The 22,861-nt window shown below is 46.8% G+C and overlaps 1 protein-coding gene across 1 annotated transcript; it reads left to right on the plus strand.

Annotated features, from left to right (window-relative positions):
* Nucleotides 1-5,824: 5,824 nt before the first annotated feature.
* LOC114062069 (transmembrane protein 182-like) lies at nucleotides 5,825-21,273 on the plus strand. The gene is made up of 5 exons (XM_027893109.1): nucleotides 5,825-6,074; nucleotides 8,590-8,707; nucleotides 10,543-10,641; nucleotides 13,208-13,345; nucleotides 20,867-21,273. Exons 1-5 carry the CDS (start codon nucleotides 5,922-5,924, stop codon nucleotides 21,094-21,096), a joined length of 738 nt encoding a protein of 245 aa, XP_027748910.1. The 5' UTR covers nucleotides 5,825-5,921; the 3' UTR covers nucleotides 21,097-21,273.
* Nucleotides 21,274-22,861: the final 1,588 nt, after the last annotated feature.

The following is a 22,861-nucleotide window of genomic DNA, read 5'->3' on the forward strand; positions in this document are numbered from 1 at the left end:
GTTGTCATCTTCAGTTACTTTATTAAAATTTGGGTTTGTTTCTCAGTTTAATCCATCTGGAATGGGAACCACGTGGATTTGGCTGTACTTTGTTTAGAAAACTGCCCCTCTTAAATATGTTGTAATATATGGTACATATGGCACAATATATAACATATATGAATATATCGAGGTGTACCATGGCTTTATTTCAATTAAATGTGTTGTGTTATGAGCTCATCTCAGAGTTATTGCCTCCTTGTACCCCAAACATGCTCATGATGGTGTCACTGGGGGCTGGTGACATGTGGGAGGGTCTTGTTCAGCTCTACCTCGTTCAACCCTTGGCCAGTGATCACATGGTGATGAGGGGGAAAAGGGATTGTGATGGGGGAGAAAAATGAGCTGTTCCTTTGCAAAAGAAACAAAATACTGAGTGTGAAGGTCCTCAGCTCTCTGGGGCTGAAATGTCCCTGTTAACCTGCAGTTCCATGTCCTCAGTGTTCAAAGTTTCTCCTTAAGTTCTGCGCAGGAAATACCTACAGAAGGATTTACCAAGGTGGGTTGTTTTTTATTCTATAGGTTGAGAGCTAGAAGGAAAATAAATCAAGCTGCTCGTCTAGGAATCTTCAGTCAAGGACAGAAACTGTGAATCCCATGGCTGATTCTTGCTTGGTGGTTTTTTTGGTTGTTTCATATTGGTTTTGTGTTTTTGCATCTCAGCTGCCTTGGTTTTGTCCGAAATACCTGGATGTCTGAGCCATCTTTGTCTGGTAAAGCATCCATCATAATTCTGGGCATCAGGTACTTAAATAATGAGCTTTTCCCAACTGAGTTTCCCATCATGTGAAATCAGTTTTCTGCAATATCATTATGGGCTAGTGAGGACCTTGTCAAACAGGGACTGTTTTGGGATTTTGTAATACTGTCGTAGGCAACAGTGGGAAAAGGAGGATGCAGCCAGAAAATGGAACTGAAATTTTATCTGATGGGAAAAAGGGAAAAAAAAAAAAAAAAGGCCTTGCATTTGTTCAGAGTTATACATTTTCACCTCACTTCAGCACAACAGGAGATATTTTGGTGGCAGGATCTCCCAGGTTCTGGCAATTCCAGATGCTGTGGCTCATGGCTGTGGAAGCTGCTCCATCCAGCCCCACATTCCCGTGCACTGGCTGGATCCTGCACAGATCCCAGCCCACCCTTCCCTTCCAGCCCCACTTTGCAACGCCGGGTCCATAAATACCCCTCAGCTGCATTAACCATTTGCTTGATCTGCGAAGACAATATTCCCTGCAGCACATACTTTCCCAATGAGTCACTCTGCCCCAAATTTAACCTTCTGGATACTCTGGATTTTTTCTGAAAATTTCTTTAGAAAATATAAAAGCCCAGCTAAGGATTTCATGAAGCATTTTCCAGCTGCTTAGTGGCCAAACCTTCTGACTAGTTTGTATTTCAACCCAGAATACCTTTGATAATCTTTGCCAGTATCCAGTGTTGGTGGTCTTAAAATTCTACAACCGAGTGGAAAACTGTTAAATGCTCAGGCTTCAGAGCGTGCCTAATTAATTCTTTCCAGGGTTTTAGTCCTTTAAAAAGTGTTGAAAACACGGATTCAGTGTATCATTGAATATTGCATGGTTCTGTGGAAATAAATTGCATCAGTTTGATTCCTTCAGGAGTTCAGAGAGTTACTGCTCTGTGCTTACTCTGGAAGTTTACAGGAGTCTTTGCAAAGTTCGGGTTAAAAAGGGCAGAAGTTGTTTCTGATGGCAAAGTGGGAGCCCAAAAGCCACGTCAGAGAACTCCAGGCACACAGATCAAGCAGCCCCTTCCTAAATCTCCTTTGCACTGACAATTCCAAAAGGCATTTCAGCACATGGACTCCTTTTAATATTTGTATTTTGAGAAGCAAATCACTCTTGTGTTTATTTAATTTCACAACTGCTTAAGGAGATTATAATGCCTTAATCCTGGAAGGGCCCAGCAGTGCTTAAGAAGCAGGTGAGGCAAATTTGAGCTTTTTTTCTCTCCTGACATCAAGTCCTAGAGGGGATTCAACCTCCCAGGAAACATTAAGAATCTTTCAACATCCAGGCTTATGTGCTTCTTCCCAGAGACGTGGAGACGGGAGACGTGGAAAAGGAGCTTGGGATGGAGATGGACTGGAGATTGTAATTTCAAAGCAGAATTAAAGGGACAAATGCCAACATGGGTATCTGTTCCTCTCCCTTCCAGCACAGGTCAGAATGGGGGATTGCTCTTTGCCACCACCTGGGGATTCTGGTGGCTTTTCCAAGGCAAAGTTGGAAGTGCTTGGGTAGCACTTGCTGTGGTCTGGTTGGCTTTGCTGTCTTTGGTTTCTCCTTGTTCTGAGGTTTGTGGAGACAGCAGTAAAGGAAGGGACTCATAAGAGATGTTCACCTCACCTACCGATGGAAACACTGCGTGGAACGTCCTTCAGACTGTGATAGATCACAGAATGATGGAATAATTTAGGTTGGAAAAGACCTCTAAGATTGAGTCCAACTGTTTCCCCAGCACTGCCACTAACCCACATCCTCAAATGCCACATCCACGTGGCTGTTAAATCCCTCCAGGGATGGTGATTCCACCAGTGCCCTCAACAGCCTATGGGTTTGACCACCCACCATCATCAGGCCAAGCTCCAATGCAGAAAGGTCTGCAGATCTCCAAAGGGACTTGAGGGAGTCTCCACAAGCCACTCTGAAACCTCATCTGTTCATCAAATTCCAAGAAATTTCTGCTTTCAGCAGGAAAAAGTGAAAATATGTTGCTCTATCTACATAAAATGTAAATTTTCCTGTGAGCACGGATCAAACTATCAGAAATAACGACAACACAGACTGTACTGATGGAGCCTTTGATCAGTCAAAAGGTAAAACACTGATTCTGTGAAAAATCTGAGCTGACTTGCCTCAGCTTCTTGCTGGAACATGTTTGTTTTGGAGATTCACAATTTCAGTTGAAATAAGTGGGGAAAAAATCATCAATTAGGAAATAATGAAATGCTCAGGGTTACAACTTTGCCTTCCTTCCATTTAAATTCTAGGGCTGTCCTTGGTGGCACCAGAGTTTGATCTCTGTGGATCAGAGGATGCTGAAGGCATGTCCCTGCTGGCACCACAGTAGGTAAGGGAGGAAAGGGTGGGTTTATTTTCCTTGGGAATTAAAGGGTCATGGTGGTGGTCAGTTCATACATCTCCCTAGCTTTGGTGTGGCATTCCAGAGATCCCAACACAGGCTGCAAAGGACAATGAACATCATTATCACTTTCTACAGGCTGTGGGAGGGACCACATGATCTCATTGTCCATCGTGCCCAGGAAGTTTTCAGATCCTGAAGGTGATGAGCACGTGCTTGGGGCTGTGCCAAGGAGTCATGGAATCATCACAGAGTGGTCTGGGTTGGAAGGGACCTTAAAGGTCATTCAGTTCCAATCCCCTGCTGTGGGCAGGGACACCTCCCGCTGTCCCAGGTTGCTCAGAGCTCCATCCAACCTGTCCTTGAAAAAAAACACCTGTCAGGAGTGGGATGTTCATTGCACAGAGAGACATTTCGACCTCGTGAACTCAGTTCCTCTTCCAGGAATTTGGAAGATGTTTGACTGGGCGCAAGGCAGCCCATGAGGAGCCAAGGCTGGGCACCAGCAATGCTCTGCCTCAGCCATGCAGGGGTTTCTCTGCCAGTGGGACCCAGAATTGCTGAGGACACCTTCCAAATGGCAAACAGCACTAACTGGGAACGTGCATTAGCATGAATACAGCAATGCCAAACACAGCTGACTCCAAACACACCCAGAAATGTGGAAGTGTGCATTAATCTCTTTTTTTTTTTTTAATACACAAGTGGCCACTTTGCATTTTAATTTCATGCAGTTGCAGGGCGATCCACGAAAATGCAAAGCCTTGTCTTCACTTTGCTCCTTCAAGCGTTGCCAAAGCTCCCCAGTCAGTCGTGTCCAGCTTTGAGGTGGAGATCACAAGGATTCTCCTCGTCACTTCAGACAGGTTTAGCCAGAACTCCATGTTATTTAAGTGAAACTGTTTGAAATGACACTAATTGATGATTCAGGTGGTAGATACATTGTGATTTGTATTTCATTGACCCTTTTATGCTCAAAGTAAGGGGTTCATCTCATTGCAGTTGTGAAGTAGCGGATAACTGAGATGGGGATGTTGTGGAAAAAGAGTGGATATGCTGGGATGGGTTGGGCTGGGAGAGGGTTGATATGTGTAGGAATGGGATGAGTGGAGGTGTAGGGAGAGCTGACCACAAGCACCTGCGTGGGAACCTGTCACAGGATCTGGGAGTGCTTCCAGTGGAGGTGGCAGCACAACATGGAAGGGTGAGTTAAGTGGCTGTGGAGGGGGCAGTGTGTGTTTATTCCTGCAGAATCACAGGACTGTGGCTGAGTTTTGATTGTCCCACCTTTCCTTTCTCCCTGTGTCAGTTTGGGGACTTCTCTGGGCAGGGATCTCACTTCTGGATCCTATGGGATGCCTCGTGCTCAGGTTAAGGTTGAACAAACAGCAGCTCTGCCCCTGTGACACTCAGGAAGAGAGGTCTGATGTGCTGTTTAACAGCTCTCTCTGCAACATTTAAGTAAAAACAATGCAGAGAATAGAAGAAATTATTATAATTTGTCTGTTGTGCCTATAGAAGAAGGTTGAGTATATCCATCAATCCATATGCCACAGCAGGTAGCTACAAATTTAGTCAAAATTATACCCAACCCTCTCCAGGTTTCATTACCAGTGTGCAGTTCTTTAAGATACCCATATAATTACAGGTAACTTTAAATATTAAATTGATTTGGAAATTAATTTGACAATACAAATTCCCATGGGATAGGGGAATCAACATCTTCATCCCTCCCCCTGTTTAGAACAGGTCATGACTTAGGCTGAGGTTAGAAAATGAGAACTTGATTTTCACTGTCATTTGAATTTCCTCCCCCAGCCTCCTGGCATGTCACGGGAATATAGTTATTGCCCTACAGAAATTATGATTTTCCTGGTCTGGCATCCCGTTCCTGGCAGTGATCTACAGCAGATGCTCCAGCAGGAGCCAAAAACATTAGGAACCAAATGGCAATGAAATTCCATTCAGGAATGTCCTCGTCCCCAGGAGACACTTCTCCCACTGCAGGCTGGGGTGGTGGCAGGGGAAGGGAGGCTGTACAGGCCACTCTTCCATGGCAGGAGAGGGAACATCATCCTACAGCTGCACAGCGAGACACCCCAGGAGTGTTGGTGTGTCCACACGGTTGGTGTAGCTCGAGGTGGACCTGCCTGGTGTACGAGTGTTTGCATTGGTTGATTGCACCTCTTCCAAGAGGACCAGGACATTTAAGATGTCACCAGTATTTCAAGGTTATTCTTAGATCTCTGGGGTTTCTCTGTGTGGCAGCTGTGCTTTGTTCAGAGGAAGGAGAAGCACGTTCCAGAAGTGCTTGTGAGGACACAACTGGAGGTGTCTCACAGCAAAGGCTGAGGACACTGAGGGCTCCAGGGCTCGGTGAAGATATTTTAGTTCATCTCTGCTCACACCAGGCTCATCTTCTGTTAATCTGTGCAGAAAGGCAGTTAAAAACTCCCTGGTGCCCTGCGAGCTTTGCACCGTGACTGAGGGCTCCCTGCTCCTCTCCTCTGACACGAGCAGCCATGTGTTCACTTGGAACCCTTCCTGCTCTGCCTCCAGAGCGATTTGTCATGATCCTTAATGCCACAGCTGTTTGGTTCCACCAGGTCATCTGCTTTTCTTAGTCCCGTTCCACCACCCCCTGAAACTCACACCAGCCGGGAGATCATCCCCCCCACGGCCAAAAATAGCGCTTCTCTTGCCCCTCTCCTCCAGCCAGCCGGGAAAAATCAGGGTTTTTCTTCTTTTCCAAATTCCCCCTTCCCTCGTGGTGCCCCATGAAGGCTGGCATAGCTGCCCTGGCAGCCGGGATCCTCGGCAGCACCGGCGTCTTGCTCTTCCTCATCGCCTTCGGCACGGATTATTGGCTCCTGGCTACGGAGACCTGCGGCGTCTTCCAGCCCGAGAACAGCACTCTGAGCCCCGGGGAGGTGAGCCCTGAAATCTTGTCTTGCTCTGCAAACACTTAACTCCTGTAAATAATTTAAAATTTTTACATCCGCGACGTCATTTTTTGCTCAAAGTGACCTGTTCGTGTGAAACGTCAGCCTGAGCCAAAACTTTCGATTTTTAAAAATACAAACTGGCTTTTCCATAGCATTGAGCATTTTGACTGAAGTAAAGTGTGTCTAGGAAACATTAAGACAGCACTTCTGTAATCTGGCAGATATGAACATTAGAGAATGAAAGGCAAAAATGTAAGAGCTTTAGTTGTTGACAGCGTTTCCCTCTAAAGACAAAAGATATCTGCTGATATTTGCCATTAAAAGATTTCTCCCTCTGTAGTTTCTTCATTTAAAACTAGTTCATATTTAAAAGTGTGGGGCTTGGCAATCACATCTAAAGTGATACAACTGCAGCAGAGACAGAAAACAAAAGGGAACATCAAATGCAGGCAGTGTAGACAAGTTCCTGCCCATCTAATAGGATGAGATCTGTATGTTTTCAAATTGAGGTTTATTGAGGATTTTAGTTGGTGGGAAAATGTAATTTCTGAAGGGCAGTTTGGTGTTTTGGTGCCAAGGACTGGTGTCACTCGTTTACAGATCCTTTCTAAAGGTGGATTTTCGCTGTGCATGCTGTTGTCTGACTCCTCAATGAAATAACAACCAGCTCAGTTCCTCGAGCCACCTACTCTTCCAAAATGTTTTTGTGCTGATCAATGCGTGGCTTCAGTTACAAAATGACAGGAAGATCCTTGTTGTGTGCAGACTTTTTGTTACTTCAAAGTTCAATCCAATTAGGTTTGATTTTTTTTTTCCCCTGGTGTGGTGACTCACCCTGGGTGAGCATCATGATGCCAGCAAGAAATATTTTCCTTTCATTTCAGAATCCCAAAATCAAATGTGGGGCACTGTTTGCTTGAGTCATGGTTCCAAATGACTTTCTGTGTTGAGGAAAAAAAAGCACATTATGATGGAAAAAACTGCCTGAAGAAGCGAAACAGGGACGGGGTCTTTACTATTTCAAGCAGCACAGTAAAGCCCTGGAGATGGCAGAGGGTTGTGCACAGAGAATGCCTGCTGGTTTTGAGCACTTGGGAAGTGCCAGTGTTAATTGTTTCCCATTTTTGTTGTCCTTTAAAGTGGAGAGAGCAGAGATGGTTCACTGCACGCCACGAATAAGCATCTCAAACATTTCAGATACGCTCCTGGCCAAGTGTTGTTGTGCCTGTCACTGAGGCAGAGCCACTTCAAAGGCACCAGGCAGAAATAGGAGCTGCTCCTGCTCTTCCCTCTGAGCTATTTTATTTCTATTTCAGACACCGTTTCTATTATTTCTATTTTTGTTCCTGTGTTTTTACCTTCTCTGTCCTTTCTTAAACTGTCAAATGCTGTTCCTCGCAGATAAGGATGGGCTGAGTGTCTGCAAACAGTGAAATTGCTGTGGATGCACCAAGTCAGCAGCCACCCAGCTGAGGGGGTTTCAGGGCTGAATGTTACCCTTTTCACAACTCAGTGTTTTATCCTGAAAGAAAAAGGAGAATCAGGTCAGAGCTCTGGAATCTGTCCTAATGTCTAAAAACATTGAGGTGAGGGAAGTTCGAGGTCTCCAGGGAGAGCTCAGAACCCCTTCTGGTGCCTGAAGGGGCTCCAGGAGAGCAGGAGAGGGACTTGGGACAAGGGGAATGGCTTCCTACTGCCAGAGGGCAGGGAGAGATGGGATATTGGGAAAGAATTCTTGGCTGTGAGGGTGGGCAGGCCCTGGCACAGGTTGCCCAGAGAAGCTGTGGCTGCCCCTGGATCCCTGGAAGTGTCCAAGGTCAGGTTGGACAGGGCTTGGAGCAGCCTGGGCTGGTGGAAGGTGTCCCTGCCAATGGAATGAGTTGACCTTTAAGGTCCCTTCCAAGCCAAACCATTCTATGACATGCTAAGTGCATTCCAGCACCTCCCTGTTGAGGCCCATCTCCTGTCTCTAATTCACAGATCCCATTCCCACATGGACATTCCCCACTCTCCACAAAACACAGTTCTGCTGCAGTCATGTCTCCTTCACCAGACTGCGTGTAATAAAGATAAAATTGATTTTGGCTAAATTTTCAGTAAGTTTTTTTGACAAATAATCCTCAACTAAACTTTGCAGTATCCTCCCTTCTGGAGGGACCGAAACCTTGTGCTCACAGGTCTGGTCTGGGGGTTGAAAGAAGGGGTTTAAGAAGTTGAACACACTCTGCCATACCCATCCAGCTCTGGGCATCAGTGGCTTAAGGATATTAAAGAAGAAACTGGTTTGTGCAGGCCTGGATTTTGGACAATTTGTTATCAGAACATTTTAGAGCTCTGGTACAGAAAGCCAAGAACAGCAGCTGCCTCCTTGTTCCCCAAGACCAACTCAATCAACAAATGAAAACTCCATCAGAAAATGAAAGCAACAAAAATATACAAAAAAATATACACTTTGTGCCCTGATCTTCCCTGGATCAGCTGGACTTTTGTTCCTCCACAGGTTGAAACACCGACAGAGACCAGGAAGGAGATTCTCACTTTCCACCACGAGGGCTTCTTCTGGAGATGCTGGTTCTTTGGTGAGGGCCACCCAGAGACCATCTGGACCTTCTGGTACAGTGAGTATGATGCCACCACGCTGCATCCCCAGCATTCACTCACGGTCTGAATGGGAGACAACTGCAAGGAGGGCTCCCAGGGGCACTGGGATGGTTTTATTTCATGTTTTTCATTTTCATTGTTTCCCTCCCAAAAGCAAACCTGGCTCACCCTTTCTGTGCTCTTTTTTGAACTTGGATTTTGCTCTCAGAGGGCTGTTCACAGAAATGTAGAAACATTTTTATGCCATTTCATAAACCATTTTCAAAGTCATACGAAGTGGTGGCTTCATAACCCACCTCACATACCTCCACAACCCTTCCTCACATACCTCTTGATGTTTGTACTCAGCTAAATTTGCTAAACTTGAGCCCATGCCCTTCCTGGTCTTCTGTTTTCTACCCTGTTTTCCACCATCAGGATGCTGAGCATTCCCACCTTCCACTGATTTCAGCACAGGGAAGGCTGGACATGCACATGTGTGTGGTGTCTGCATGCCCAGGACCAGTGGAGGACCGTGGAGGGCCATAAACACGTGTGTTTATGCTCTTTATTTTAAGATCTTGCCTGCTTTGCTTTTTTAAGGTCACTGAAATTACATGTAAGAATAAAGAGAGATATCATTAATTTTTATTTTTTTTTCTGAAAGCACATTTACTCTACAAAAACAAAAAACAAAAAACCCTGAAGGAGAAGGTGAAACCTGTTCCTACACCCCAGCTGGTCCTGACTGGTGGCCCTTGTGCAGTGAGGGGTGTTGGATTTAAACACCACTAAAACCTTGACCCTGTGCCCGCTGGGGCTTCGATCCACTCAGAGGTGCTCGCGTGGTTGTGGAGCAGCACAGTGGCCTCGCAGGGCTGCAGATGATGCAGGTTCCCACAGTAAATCTACTCTGCAGTGATTAAAATTTCAAATGACTTTGCTGTCTCCCTCAGCCCCTGACCTGTTTCCTGTAAAATCTGGCAGGAATAGTCGCTGCCACCGCTCGACTGAACCGCGTGAGGTTTCTCCCACAAAGTTTTTGATATTAAAAAAAAAAAAAAGGACAGGCTGGAGAGAGGGAGTTTGCTATCAAATTACATTATATAAAAATACATAATATAATGCCACCTGAAGTAAAATGACTCGCTCTGATAACTGGCAAATTTGTGCTACTTCTTTAGGTATTTATTATAATGGGATTGATCATGGCAAATTAATTTGCTGCTCTCGTGGATGTAATAATTAATTCAATAGGTATTCCATAGTCAATTTAGCATGAACTAATGTCCACCTATTATAAAGTGTTCCTTTGAGCTGGGGAACATATTTAAATAAGTGGCCAACCATTAATTAATTCATTTAACATTCATTCTATTACTGTTAATCACGATAAGCCTCAGTGGTATTAATATTGATGGGGCACTTCCATTCTAATTGTGCTTTCCCTTCTCACCAACTGGAGGTCTTGAAAAGAGCCTTGTTCTGGTACCCAAACACCTTTGCCACTTCCAGGTGTTGTGGCACATTCTCTGGAGGAAAACAGCAATGGGAATATTTACACTGATTTCAGTTGTTCCATCTTTCATGATTCACGTCCACCTCAGACTCAGGTTATGAAAATGAGAAGATGTACCAGTAGCAGACTCAGATCCTCTGGTATCCCCACTCTCTCACCATTTTTCTTTTTATTTATTTGATTTATCTAACCGAGATTTACCCTCCTTCTTTCCTCCCCAGCCTTCTGATTTCGGTGAGGGTTTTACAGGTTTTACAAGACAACACATCCCCATCTGCATGCTGTAATGGTGATTCTGCAAAAGCAAAAGCAAACAGGGATTTAATGAATTTTTTTTTTTTTACTCTTTTTCAGCCAGCCAAGCACACCCCAAGTTCTGCATGCATGGATACCTGTTCCCCATGCCCATTGCTCTTGGACCTTTCCCCCACCCCTCCTATGACACAACTGCAGGTGAGTTTCTGTCCTCCTCCCCCAGCAGCTCCTTTCCCAAGGGATTGGGTAGAGGTTTGGGATGTGTGTCAGTCCCTTGGAAATGCCTGTGGCCAAGCATGGACTTTTGGAAAACTCCTTTATACACTGGCTTTGCTCAGTTAACTGCCCCAAACTGTGGGCACATCAAGATGTTCCCCCACATCTTATCTGCTCCAGACCCAGCGTTCCTGGCCATGAGCTGGGTACCCTCCCACTGTGTGCTCAGCACCTACTCCGATGAGCAAGGCAGCAGATTAAATCCACTCCCTCCCACCTCCTCACTCACTGGGAGGAGCTGGAGACAACAAGCTTCATCCAGAAAACCCAAACCCATCCCAGTGCTGACTCATTCCTGGAGTCAGGCTTCTTGGGAGAGCTCTGGCGTTTATTTAGTGCAAAAAAACCAAACAAACAACCAAACAAAACAAACATTGGAAAATCAGTTAAAGACCAAATTGTCAGAAGATCCCCATAAGTGACTGGCTGATGTTTAATACCCCGAACACGGCGTGGTTGGAGAGCTGCCTTTCAACCCGCTCCCTTTTTATTTATGTTTCTCTATATTTTCCGAGTTCTTTAATGAATCAGCTGCTGCTAGGAATTTTAATTTGCTAAATTGGTGGCAGCAGCTAGAATTAATTCAATGATCTTTTTTGAAATGAATTGATTTCTTTAAATAGTGTGCATCAGTCTGCACTGCCTCCGGGGATGCAGGGCAGACGTTCTGCACAAACAAACATCTTGACCTTTTCCTTAGCCTTTAGCAGTACCTTTCTTATTTTTATTCTTTTTTTTTTACTATTATTTTTTTTATGAGAAATTAATTAAAAAAAATATTGTCAGTAGGAGAATGTGAGGGAGAGCAGCCAGTTTGCCTTGCTGTGCTGTGCAGAATTCCTGCCCCGGGGAACAGGCCCGGGTGGTGGCAATGGATACGAGGGACATTGTGGATGGCAGGAGGTGGAGGAGCTGGGTGCAGGATGTGCAGCAAACACATGGATTAAGGAGCGGGATTTTTCCTGCTTAGGAGTGGCAGGAGTGATGTTTCTGAATGGTCTTGCTGATAAACACGCTGTTTTTTTCCCGTCCTAAATAAAGGGCTGGAGGCATCTGCCCTTGTCTGTCAGCCCCTGCTATGGAACCCTGCCCAGCTGCCTCTCCTGGGACAGGTCCCGGGAGGATCCCGATGTTCGCAGAGATCTTTTCCAACCTTAATGATTCCATGGAGGTGCTAGGAAGGGGGCTGTGCCCGCCCCCACCCCTGTGATCCCTGGGGAGATGAGGGTGTCTCAGCCCCCACATTTAGGGCAGTGGAAGCGCCGGGGATCCTCCACTGCCCCAACTCCCTGCAGGCCCCCCGGGGGCTCTGCAGTTAACACTCCTTTCATTTCTCACCAGTCCATCCTCATTTGCAAGTGCTGACAGACCAGGAGGCTGTCCAAGAAGGGTCCTCCAGCTATTACCTGCTCCAGAGATAATTCTGCCTTATCTGCATCCTCTGAGGCTCCCTGAGAGAAACGGGTGATGGGAGGTTAAACATGAAAATGAATTCAGTGGTTTTGGAGAGTTCAAGATACTTATCTCTGCCTAAGTGGCTCTCCTGACAAAATGGTTTCAAATGAGGAAAACGCATCTCCTCGGTATCATTTTTCTTTCAAGTGTGAATCATTTCAGCATTACCCACTTGCTCGTGCTCGGCTTAAATCTCTCAGGCTAGAGCTCCTGAAAAACAACAGGCAGAGCGAGATGTGGTGGTCTGAGGGGATCAGATAAATCAGAGGAGCAGAGCAGAGCATCAGGGGGTCTCTGCTGGAAAACCACCACCTTTGGCTAAGGTTTATAGGGGTGACTGGAAGAGACTTGGCTGCAGGGAGACCGAAATTAGTGGATTAAATCCCACCCTGTCCCGTCTTCTGGGGTGTGATGGACACAAGTTTGCTCCGCTCTGGGTGGGATGGTTGCCTGAAGTCACAGCAAAACCCCCAAACACAGTGGATGAAGAGGCAGCTGTTCCCTGCCCTGTTCTGCTCAGTCACAAAGGCCATTAATGGGGGAAATCAGGAGCTCCCATTTTTCCTGCACTCCTGCCAACACACACTGCCCTTATTTTAAACCAGGAACCTGGCACCTTCCCTAAGCGTTAATTAAAACAGAACAAAGCTCTGGGCTGATTCCACCTCTCCAAATTTTGCTGTTCTCTTTCCTTTCTTGCCAAGCTTTTCCATCTCCCCCCTCAGGCCCAGCTAAGCACAGTGTCCTTTCCTCTCCCCCCTTTCGTGGCCTGCTTCCCTGGCAAACCCTCCCAACCCCTTGTACTCATTCCAATCCCATTATGTAGGGCACGACATTCAACCTGAACTTGCACCAGCTCCAGGCAAAGCAGGAGCCTCAGCTCTGCCTGACTTGCCACCATTGCAGGTGGTTGTTTCTGCTGTTGGTTAAACACAGAGTCATTAAGGTTGGAAAAGAACCCCAAGATCTTCAGGGATGGACTGAAGAAAGCCTCTTTTGCTGTCCTTTGCCTGACTTCCCTCTTGTTGCTCAGTGTACAGAGGGTTCTGGACGGCGTTCATCCTGCTGGCCGTGGCTGCCGGGCTGGTGGGGGGGCTCCTGCTGGTCTGTGGAATTCCCTTCGTCAGCCCCCGCTCCTACAAGGTGGGAGGTGGATTCCTCCTGCTCTCAGGTAAGGGCATGGAATGCAGGGGAGGCAGGTGGGGATGAGGTGTTGCCTGTGGCTCTGGTGGGAGCTGCGCTGCTCTTCTGCCTCTGGAATTAAACCCATATAAGCTCTGAGCCCTATGAGTGGAAGGCGTCCCTGCCTATGGCAGGGGATTGGAAAGAGATGACCTTTAAGGTCCCTTCCAACCCAAACCATTCTGGGATTCCATTATTCTATGCTCAGTCAGGCTTTAGCAAGAAAGTCCTTCACAGAATCCCAGAATATGCCAAGTTGGAAGGGACCCACAAGGACCATCCAGTCCAACCCTCAGCCCTGCACAGGACCATCCCCAGGAGTCACCCCCTGTGCCCCAGAGAATCATCCAAACCCTCCTGGAGCTCTGGCAGCCTTGGGGCTGTGCCCACTGCCCTGGGGAGCCTGTTCAGTGCCAACCACCCTCTGGGGGAAGAACCTTTCCCTGAGATCCACCCTGAGCCTGTCCTGACACGGCTCCAGCCATTCCTGGGTGCTGTGCCTGGTCCCCACAGAGATCAGTGCCTGCCCCTCCTCTGCCCCTCACAAAGCAGTTGTAACTGCAATGAGGTCTCCCCTCAGTCTTCTCTTTTCCAGGCTGAACTTAATCCTATCAAAGCTGAGATTTCTGAAAACTACTTTTTTTTTTTCCTACTCTTCTATGCAACCCAGACAGACAGAGCCTTTTATTTGAGTAAAGCTGTGTTAAGCCTGTGCAGCATCAGCCCCACTCTGTTCCCCGAAGTCAGGCTTTGCATTTAGGCTGCTCCTGCCTCTGTTGTTAACATCTGGAAACCCACAGAGGGATGAAAGGCAAACCCTGCCATCCAAAATGGGAGGGCTGGCTTAAGGAGACCTGAAAAGATGAAGCGGTGGCACAGCAGGAAAATGAATTAAAAATAGGCATTTATTCATTACTCCCGCTGCAGTTACAAATGATTCCATTGAATTATCACTTGGGCTTTTTCTTTTTCTGTATTTGAGAGGAATAACTGGCTTCACTACCAGGAACTGAAACTCAGAAAAAAAGCTCTTTTGCCACTCAAGCAGCTCCAGGCTGGATCTCAGCTGAGCTGTGCCAAGTGAAGGACTTGGTAATGAAATCAGGCCTTTCTCTGAAAAACCACAGCTTAATTACAGATCCTGCACCGGGTCCTGCTTCCTCATATCTGGCATAGATCAAACATGAGGCAGTGTCTTTGCTCTCAGTTTAGGTTCTGAGTGTGCCCAAATTTGGGGAGGGATGAAAACATTAATGAACGTATTCAACAAGAAAGGTCCCAACATTGATCTGTGTCCCCAAGTGCCACATCTACATGTCTTTTAAAGCCCTCCAGGGATGGGGACTCCACCACTGCAATGGGCAGCTGTGCCAGGGCTGGACAGCCCTTTCCAGGAAGAAATTCCTCCTGATGTCCAACCTGACCCTCCCCTGGCACAGCTTGAGGCTGTTTCCCCTTGTCCTGTCCCTTGTTCCCTGGGAGCAGAGCCCGATCCCCCCTGGCTCCCCACTCCTGTCAGGGATTTGCAGAGCCAGAAGGTCCCCCCTGAGCCTCCTTTTCTCCAGGCTGAGCCCCCCCAGCTCCCTCAGCTCCTCTTGCTGCTCCAGCCCCTTCCCAGCTCCATTCCCTTCCCTGGACAAGCTCCAACCCCTCAATGTCCTTCTTGTGTGAGGGGCCCAGAACTGGACACAGGACTGGAAGTGCCCCAGCAGTGCCAGCACAGGGACAGGCACCAGGCCTGTGACACACTATTCCTGGTCCAAGCCAGGTGCCCTTGGCCTCTTGCCCACCTGGGCTCACCTGGGCTTGTGTTCAGCCACTGTCAAACACCCCCAGCTCCACCGAGCAGATTTCCAGCCACCCTGCCCCGAGCCTGGAGCTTTCCATGGGATTGTTGTGACCCCACAATGGATAAAAATCCAAGGGTTGTACCAGGGAAGGAACCTCTCTCTTCACCCCTGTAACCCAGGCCCCAGGGAATGTGTCCACTCTGCACGTTAGGCAGAGATATCACAGAAAAGGCTGTCGAGTGATACCGAAAATCTTCCTTCTTTTTTCTTTTTTTTTCATTGTTTTTGCACTTTATTTGACTACTTCTTGATTAAAGGGCTGGGGCGTAGAATGTGACACTTTTTAGGAGAGCTGATTATGCATCACATAAACCTCTTGGCATTCGACAAAGATGCTGCTGTTAAAACTGAAGTTTGTATTAATGCAGCTTCAATGTGAACAGCAATCATTGTTATTAACAGTCGTTAGGGGAACGAGTTCAGCTGGAAGACACTTCCTGCTGTATTTTCAATCCAAATGAGAGCAGGAGGATGCAAGATGTTTTTCAGCAAAGTTTCCTTAGTGTTCCAGCTGTTCCTTTTATTTTTTTTTTTTGGGGGGGGGGGGGGCTTATCCTGATCTGGATCCTACTTGGCCTTGGCTTCCTGATGGATTCAGCTTCCTGATGGATTCAGCTTCCATCCCTCCGTGGCTATTTTCTCGTTATCCTTTCTGAAAATCCTCTGCATAATTGCACTCAGCAGTAGGAACAATAGATTCACCACAGCTTCAGCTCCCCAGCCACCCTCTCCCTGGGACAGCGGGATGTGCAGGGAGGGATGATGCAGGAGAAAGCGCTTCTTGTCTTCTAATCATGGCCTGGGGGTCAGTGTTAATTAACCTCCCTTGCAGAAATGATCTCTCCTTGAGGAAGTGTGAAAATGCTGGCAATCTGTGGAGTGGGAAGGTGGGCTGGCAGTCAGGTGGTGAGATGGGGCACCACGTTGACCTCTCAGAGAATGCTTTGTAGGCACCTTCACTGTGCCCATGAACCCCCCTTTTGGTAGAGGTTGTGACGGCACAGCCATGGTTAATCACCTCAAAAGGATGTAACTTTTGCCACCAAAGGGCTCTAAAGATATTGAAAACTCACTCTCAAGCATTTGTGGGTAACCCTGATGTGGTCTTGAGGAGTCGTGTGTGTCCCTCTGTGCCAGGGGAATCCAGAGCTAAAGGGTGAAGGTTGTTATTGTTCAATAAACCCTTTGGGTTTCCTCTCTGAGAAGCCTTTTTTTTTTTTGTCCTTTCAAGGGGACAAATGTAACTGTCTGCCATCACTGTAACCAGTGGACTGCTCCCTGGGAGGTGTTTCTGGGAGCCCTTTCAAAGGGCCAGAGCCACCTCCCTCGATTTCCTCTGCTGGGGGACTTGGGAAAGGCAGCCAGAGCCCAGCTGGCATTTGCTGCTGCTGCATTTGCACATCCACTGTCCCAGCTGGGCAAGCTCTCCCTGCCAGCCTGCTCCCAAAACCTGGAATACACCAGTAAATAGCCAGCGTGCTGCTTCCCTTCCAGCATTTGCCATCCCTGCCTGAGCTTCAGCACTTCCAATAGGGTGGCAGATCCTGCCTGCCGACTAATTGTCCCCTTGTTTCAAAAGTCAGATGACAACATGATTAATTAGGACTACAGTATCACTGAGAGGGGTGGGTGAACTCTGTGCTGCAGCTTCTGGAAACTCTTTGAAGTGCTGAGACAACTTTGCTTGTGCTTCTTCCTTTTCTCTACCTTGCGCTCCTCAGTTTTCATTTCTTTTGGGCATTGGAAGGGAGGCCCTGGCACAGGTTGCCCAGAGAAGCTGTGGCTGCCCCTGGATCCCTGGAAGTGTCCAAGGCCAGGTTGGATGGGTCTTGCAGCAACCTGGTCCAGTGGGTGGCATCTCTGCCCATGGTGGGACCAACCTGTCCTTCAACATGACCCAACAGCATGAAAAAAAGAGGCAGATTTTCCAGTCCCAGGAGTTAAAGTGCTGAATTTCTCACTCAGATCTTCCCAAATCCAGCAGCGCTTTGGCAGTCTCAGGCTCCCCACGTGCAGCAAAGGCTGACAGTTCTGTAAGGGCAGCTGAAGGTCACCCCTCCATTTCCTCGTTATTAACATCCTTAAGAGGCAACTGGTGAAGGAGGAGAACGAGTCAAAGTTCATTATTCTCGTAATTAGCAGATTACACAAAAGTTCAGCAGCTTCCACAGAACAGGAGTTAAAGATTGAGTTCACTCACCTGTCCCCACAATTAGCAGCTATAAAGGTGTCACAAGGAAATAAAGTGAGAGAAAGGAAAAGCTCGACTCCAATTTACCCTCAGGGAAGGTGCAGCTCTGGGAGGGGGGGATGGACCACTGGGGTCCCCTGTTCTGCACTGTTCAAAGGAGACAGATTTAATACCCCACTTCAATTTGCTTGCAATTAGCCCCTCCCCAGAAGATGCCATTGACCTCATCAGCACCGAGATGGAGTTTCACAGTTAATTTTTTTCCTATACCATCCTGATGAACAGAGGCAAAGAGGGAGAAGCAGAGAAGGGAAAAGATCACCTGGGGAATTTTCCAGCAGTAGAAGCCACAGGGATGCTGAGAGGATTGTAAAGATGGCTTGGTTTGATGAGGTCTTTGCTTCCCCTTCCCCAAGCCCAACATGCATCCTGTCTCACAGGTGTGGGTGCCAATGCCAGTCTCATTTTTAGGGCAGAAAATTGTGTTTTTTTCAGTTTTTCATGTTGCTGCCCAAGGCAGGAGGGAATCTGTCTCTGCACACCAAAAGCTGGCAGGAAACGAAGATGACTTTTCACAGCATCCAAGGAAGGAGGTGGTAAAGTGAGACCTGTCCAAAAGATGAAAAATCCCAAATAAAACAGCATTTTGAAACAAAAATGCCAAACACTTTGGCAATATGGAGGTGAAAACTTCTGGTTTTGTCGTTGTGGAGAGTCTGCTGGTGGCTGTAAGGGTGACAAATTTTAGGCAGTCTCGTGAATACTCGTGATTGCTCCAAACTGGCATTTTTGGCTGAGCAGTTTTTGTTGAGCTGCCCTTTCTCTGCATTCCCACCGTCCTTTGGCTGCACCTGCCCTTCTGATTTTCTCTTCTCGCTGAGGACATGGTGCAAATCCCAGGGACTCTTTGTCACTCAGCTGTAATTATTCCAGGGAAGAAGGCTGCTTACTTTACAGTTTCTTGTCATTTTCCCAGAGTGTGAAAACATTCTTAATTTAGATGCCATGGCCGTGCCATCACCTCCAGTACCTGTTTAATAATAAATCCTTCTCTACCAAGGCCTGACTCTCCTCCTGGGGCAAGGGGAGGGATCAATCCCAATCTTTAGCTCCTGCCGAGGTTGGGGATGGGGCCACCCCTTGTGGGACTTTTCACACCCTCCTCGGTAAGAACTGGAAGATTTTGATCTGATTACTTAAAAATAAAAAGAGATTTAGACCATCTAAATTATCCTGGGACAAGTCAGCACAGAATTCCTGGTTATTTAAAGTAAAATAGGAGGATTCCAAAGTACTTTACCAGACCACGTTCTCTCTCCCACTGGGGCTACGGTTTCATTTGTGTCTCTTACCATAGGTATTATAAGTTAATGAAATAGAAATTGATCTTTAAAAGAGCACTTTTCAAGGTTCAGTTGCTATCTAATTAATTTAATTTTAAATTACATCAGTAATAAAGACTTAATTGCCTTCTTATCAATACATTGTATTTTGTAAAGGACATGCGACTATTTAAACACACGATGGTTTTCTTACAGTAGAATAATTGGTATTTTAAGCATACAACTATCATGGTAAGTGTAAAATATTTATTTGTGCACTTAATTTCAAGTGGTATCAAAACCTCAATGAACATGCAAATGTTGCAGCAGCTGCTGTTTAACTCCTCGCCTGCCTCTCCAGCGAACACAAGGACTTCTCCACATCAGGGAAAACCACTTGAAATAACAGTGGAGGGTGAGGTGAAGAATATTCATAGGGTTAGGCTGATTTTTTGTTGATAAGATTCCATTTTTTAGGGTGTGGGAGGCAGTGTAATGAATGTGTTTAGGATGGGTAGCTCCAACTTTTGTATAACTTGTAGTGAGGACTTTGAACCTTCTGACCTTCCTGTAAATCTCGGTTTTGGCTGTTTATATCCACTATAAAGAGAATCACAGTAAAACACTGGCATGTTTTCTCTGGCTGAGGATTCAGTAATCACTAAGCAGATAAATCAGCATCAGGCTTTACACCCTTCCTTTCCTTAGCAGAAGAGCTGGATTTTGGAGTGTTTAAGCTGCCAGGAAGAATAATGAAATACGCTACAACTACCTTTGATTTAAAAATGGCAAGGGGAGAAATGAAATCCTGCAGAAGCCACAACACATCCACAGGGCTGTGTGGTAACTTGTCAACTGAATTAATTTCGAGCTGTTCACTTCGAACTATAAAAATATTATAAGCTGTGATGTATTTCTTTCATATGTGTGTGTGTGTCTATATGTTATACAGCACCTTTTAAAAATAGCAGCTTCTGGCTGTGAAGTACCAAGACCAGATATTACTGAAGTGCTTTCAGACCTGTCATCACACCATCACTACTTAGCGCAGTTTAAATTCAACATATATTAGAACTAATATGTATTTTCAATTACACTCAGTAAATAGTATTTGGGCCACTCCAGTTTTTGTCATCTGCTTCATATGGGGGGAAGACTAAACCTCCAGCACTTGGATTATGGGGAAAGGAGGTTCCTATTAAGGCACTGAAGGCCCCAAGTCCAGGAGGTGCCTGTTCACCACATGCTTTTCAGATGTGACCAAGCTCTTCCCGCTGACCTTCGACGGGAATGCAGCTGGAAATATGAGATGGGGAGATCTCCTGGGAGACCTGTTTGGGTCATGGGCATCCTGCGAGGGCAGGGAGGCTCCCAGGAGACCAGACCCCTCCAGGAGAGACGCTGACCCTGCATCTCTCTGCTCAGGCTTTGTGTGGCCTCAGCTTTCCTCTATCTGGCTCCAGGAGGGCCAGGAGGTCTCACTCGCCCATGTGAAGTCTTTGTAGCCTCCTGGTAAAAACTGCTTATTATTTTTTTTTTATTATTCTGTTATTTTGTAGCCCATCTAAGATTGATATCTCAGGGCTATGTACCTTTTGCACTCTATTATGTGTTATTTCCTTGCAAAACAGGATCATCTGTACCTGCTGGGGGTAGCAGGTTCAGTTGCCATTAGCAGGATCGATTCCCACATCCTTGCATTTCTAAACTGGAAGTTGGATCTGACACTGCTTGGAAGGGTAGGTATAAAAAAGGAAAAAGTGAGTCTTGGTGTCTCCTCATTCATCTCAGAGAAATCAATAAGGCAAAAAGGCACCCTTGGGGAGAGGAATTCAGGTCCCTGCTGAGAACATGAGTCGTGTTCACGATGGTTCCTCGTGCCCATCTCCAGCTGCAGCAGAGCCAGCTTGTTAAAGCACAAAGTGTCAGCGGGCAGGAACTGGTCACAGTGGTGTGGGTCTCCTCCAGGACAAGAGGGCTTGGCTTCCACAGGAACCTGCAGAGCAACACCATGGATAACAATTCTGTAGCAGTAAGCTTTGGCTGAAGGACCTGCAGGGACAACTGGAGACCTGTCGAGATCTCTTCTTACTTTTTCTCCTGTGTTCCATGTGCAGGCAATAACTCCTCTCTGTCTCTCTTTCCAGGAGGTTTATTTCTCCTGCTAGTGTTTCTCTTCGTAATGTGGAAGGAGTTTGCTGCTGACTTCCAGAAGTACATCCTGCTGGAGAGGAGCGAGAGGTGCCTGGACGATGTCCCCGTGCACGTCTACTACGGGTGGTCATTCATGTTCGCTGCAGCCGGGGTCCCCCTGGTCCTACTGGCTGGACTCCTCTTCTTCCTGGTGGGCAGAGACATTATGAAGTCCCTGGAGTAAGACAAGTTTGGAGAAGGCTTTGGTGATGTAAAGGAACAGGCACAAGTTTTGAGGACTAGATCGTTTCTGTAGCTATAATTGTCAGGGTAAATTACACTCACTCTTATGGGGAGGCAGGGATGGAGCACTGAGCATCCATAGAATGGTTTGGGAGGGGAGGGACCTTAAAGCCATCTCATTCCACACCCTTCCATGGGCAGGGACACCTTTTGCTATCCCAGGTTGCTCCTAGCCTCATCCAACCTGGCCTTGGACACTTCCAGGGCTGGGGCAGCCACAGCTTCTCTGGGCAACCTGTGCCAGGGCCACCCCACCCTCACAGGGAAGAATTCCTTCCCAATATCCCATCCAACCCTGCCCTCTGGCAGTGGGAAGCCATTCCACCTTCTTCTATCCCTTCAGGCCCTTGTCCAAGGTCCCTCTCCAGCTCTCCTGGAGCCCCTTTAGGCATGGAAGGAGTTTTAAGGTCTCTGTGGATTTTTCTCTCCGGGTGAACACCCCCAGCTCTCCCAACCTCGCTCCATTGCAGAGCTGTCCCAAAACCAGCCCCAGGTGCAAATCCAGCTTCGGCATTTTCACCCTTTGGAGAAGTTTAGGGATGTCTGTGGGCTTTGTGTGAGATTTCTCTGCAGCCCAAGGGAAAGCAGCTCCATGGACTGTCAGCAGAGCCCCACATCCATATTCAGCAGAGCCGGAGTTTTATGGCATTCCCAGCATCCTTGTTTCTTGTAAAAGGTAATCGAATCTGGCTGCGAGGGGGGACGTTCTAATGTCTGTTTCTGAAAAGCAATTAAGGATGATTTTTTTTTGCTTAGCTGGCTCTAATTGACGTCAAAGGACAACCTTTTTAATGGGATGTCGGGAAACACGGGAAACTTTTTTTTTTTTCTTAAAAGCCCTGATTCTGAAGATACAAATTTACCTGGACCTAACCTAACTTTCAGTAAGGGGATAAACCAATTTCTCTGGCATGAAACTTAACCTGAATTAATTAGTATTTCTTTACAGCAATGTGTTACTCCACATTTAATACTTTCCAGGGGCACAGTGTTGTGGGGATCCACATCCCAAAAACTGAAAGGTGGTCAGAGTTGAGGGAAAAGGAGGGGGAACAATAGCATGATATCGCGGTATCTTCTTGGGTTATCCATCACTTCTTCAAGTTCTAATTTGTCACTATAAATTCCCTTGGAATTATTTTTGTCATTACTCTGAATTTAATATTTTCCCTGGACCCCGTTTTGTGAGGTTTCTCAACCCGAAACCAGAAGGGTGGTCAGAGCTGGGGGGAAAGGGGAAGGGGGACAATAGCCCTGGTATTTTTTCTCTGTCCTGTTGTGGTCAACCCTGTCAGCCAGCTCAGCATGGGACCTCGTATTCCACGGACTCTGCACAGGAGTCAGCTCCACAGGGACAATTTCTGTATCATTTAGGTATATTTAAATTCTTGCAATCACTCAGGTGCCCGTTGTCTGACATGGCAGTGTCAGAAGAGCAAAGCATCCCTAATTCTCCACCAAAGCATCCAGGTACTGGGGGGGGGGGGGGGGGATGGAGATATAATTTACACTGAATATGCGGAGGTTTGGGAAGACACTTGAGAGATGACAAAGATTTGATCTTGTCATGTTTTTCGGGCTGGATGGTGATGCTTTGAAGTAGTTCGTGGGGTCTTTGCTTGCTGAGCTCATTTGCATAAATTTTAAATCAAACTTCCTCCAAATGTGTGCAGTTCTCCTGAATGTCAGAGTTTGCGCTAAACATA

Source organism: Empidonax traillii, unplaced genomic scaffold, assembly GCF_003031625.1.
Source record: "Empidonax traillii isolate 1590-97213 ecotype Southwest subspecies unplaced genomic scaffold, ASM303162v1 scaffold380:size670999, whole genome shotgun sequence".
Classification (NCBI taxonomy): domain Eukaryota; kingdom Metazoa; phylum Chordata; class Aves; order Passeriformes; family Tyrannidae; genus Empidonax; species Empidonax traillii.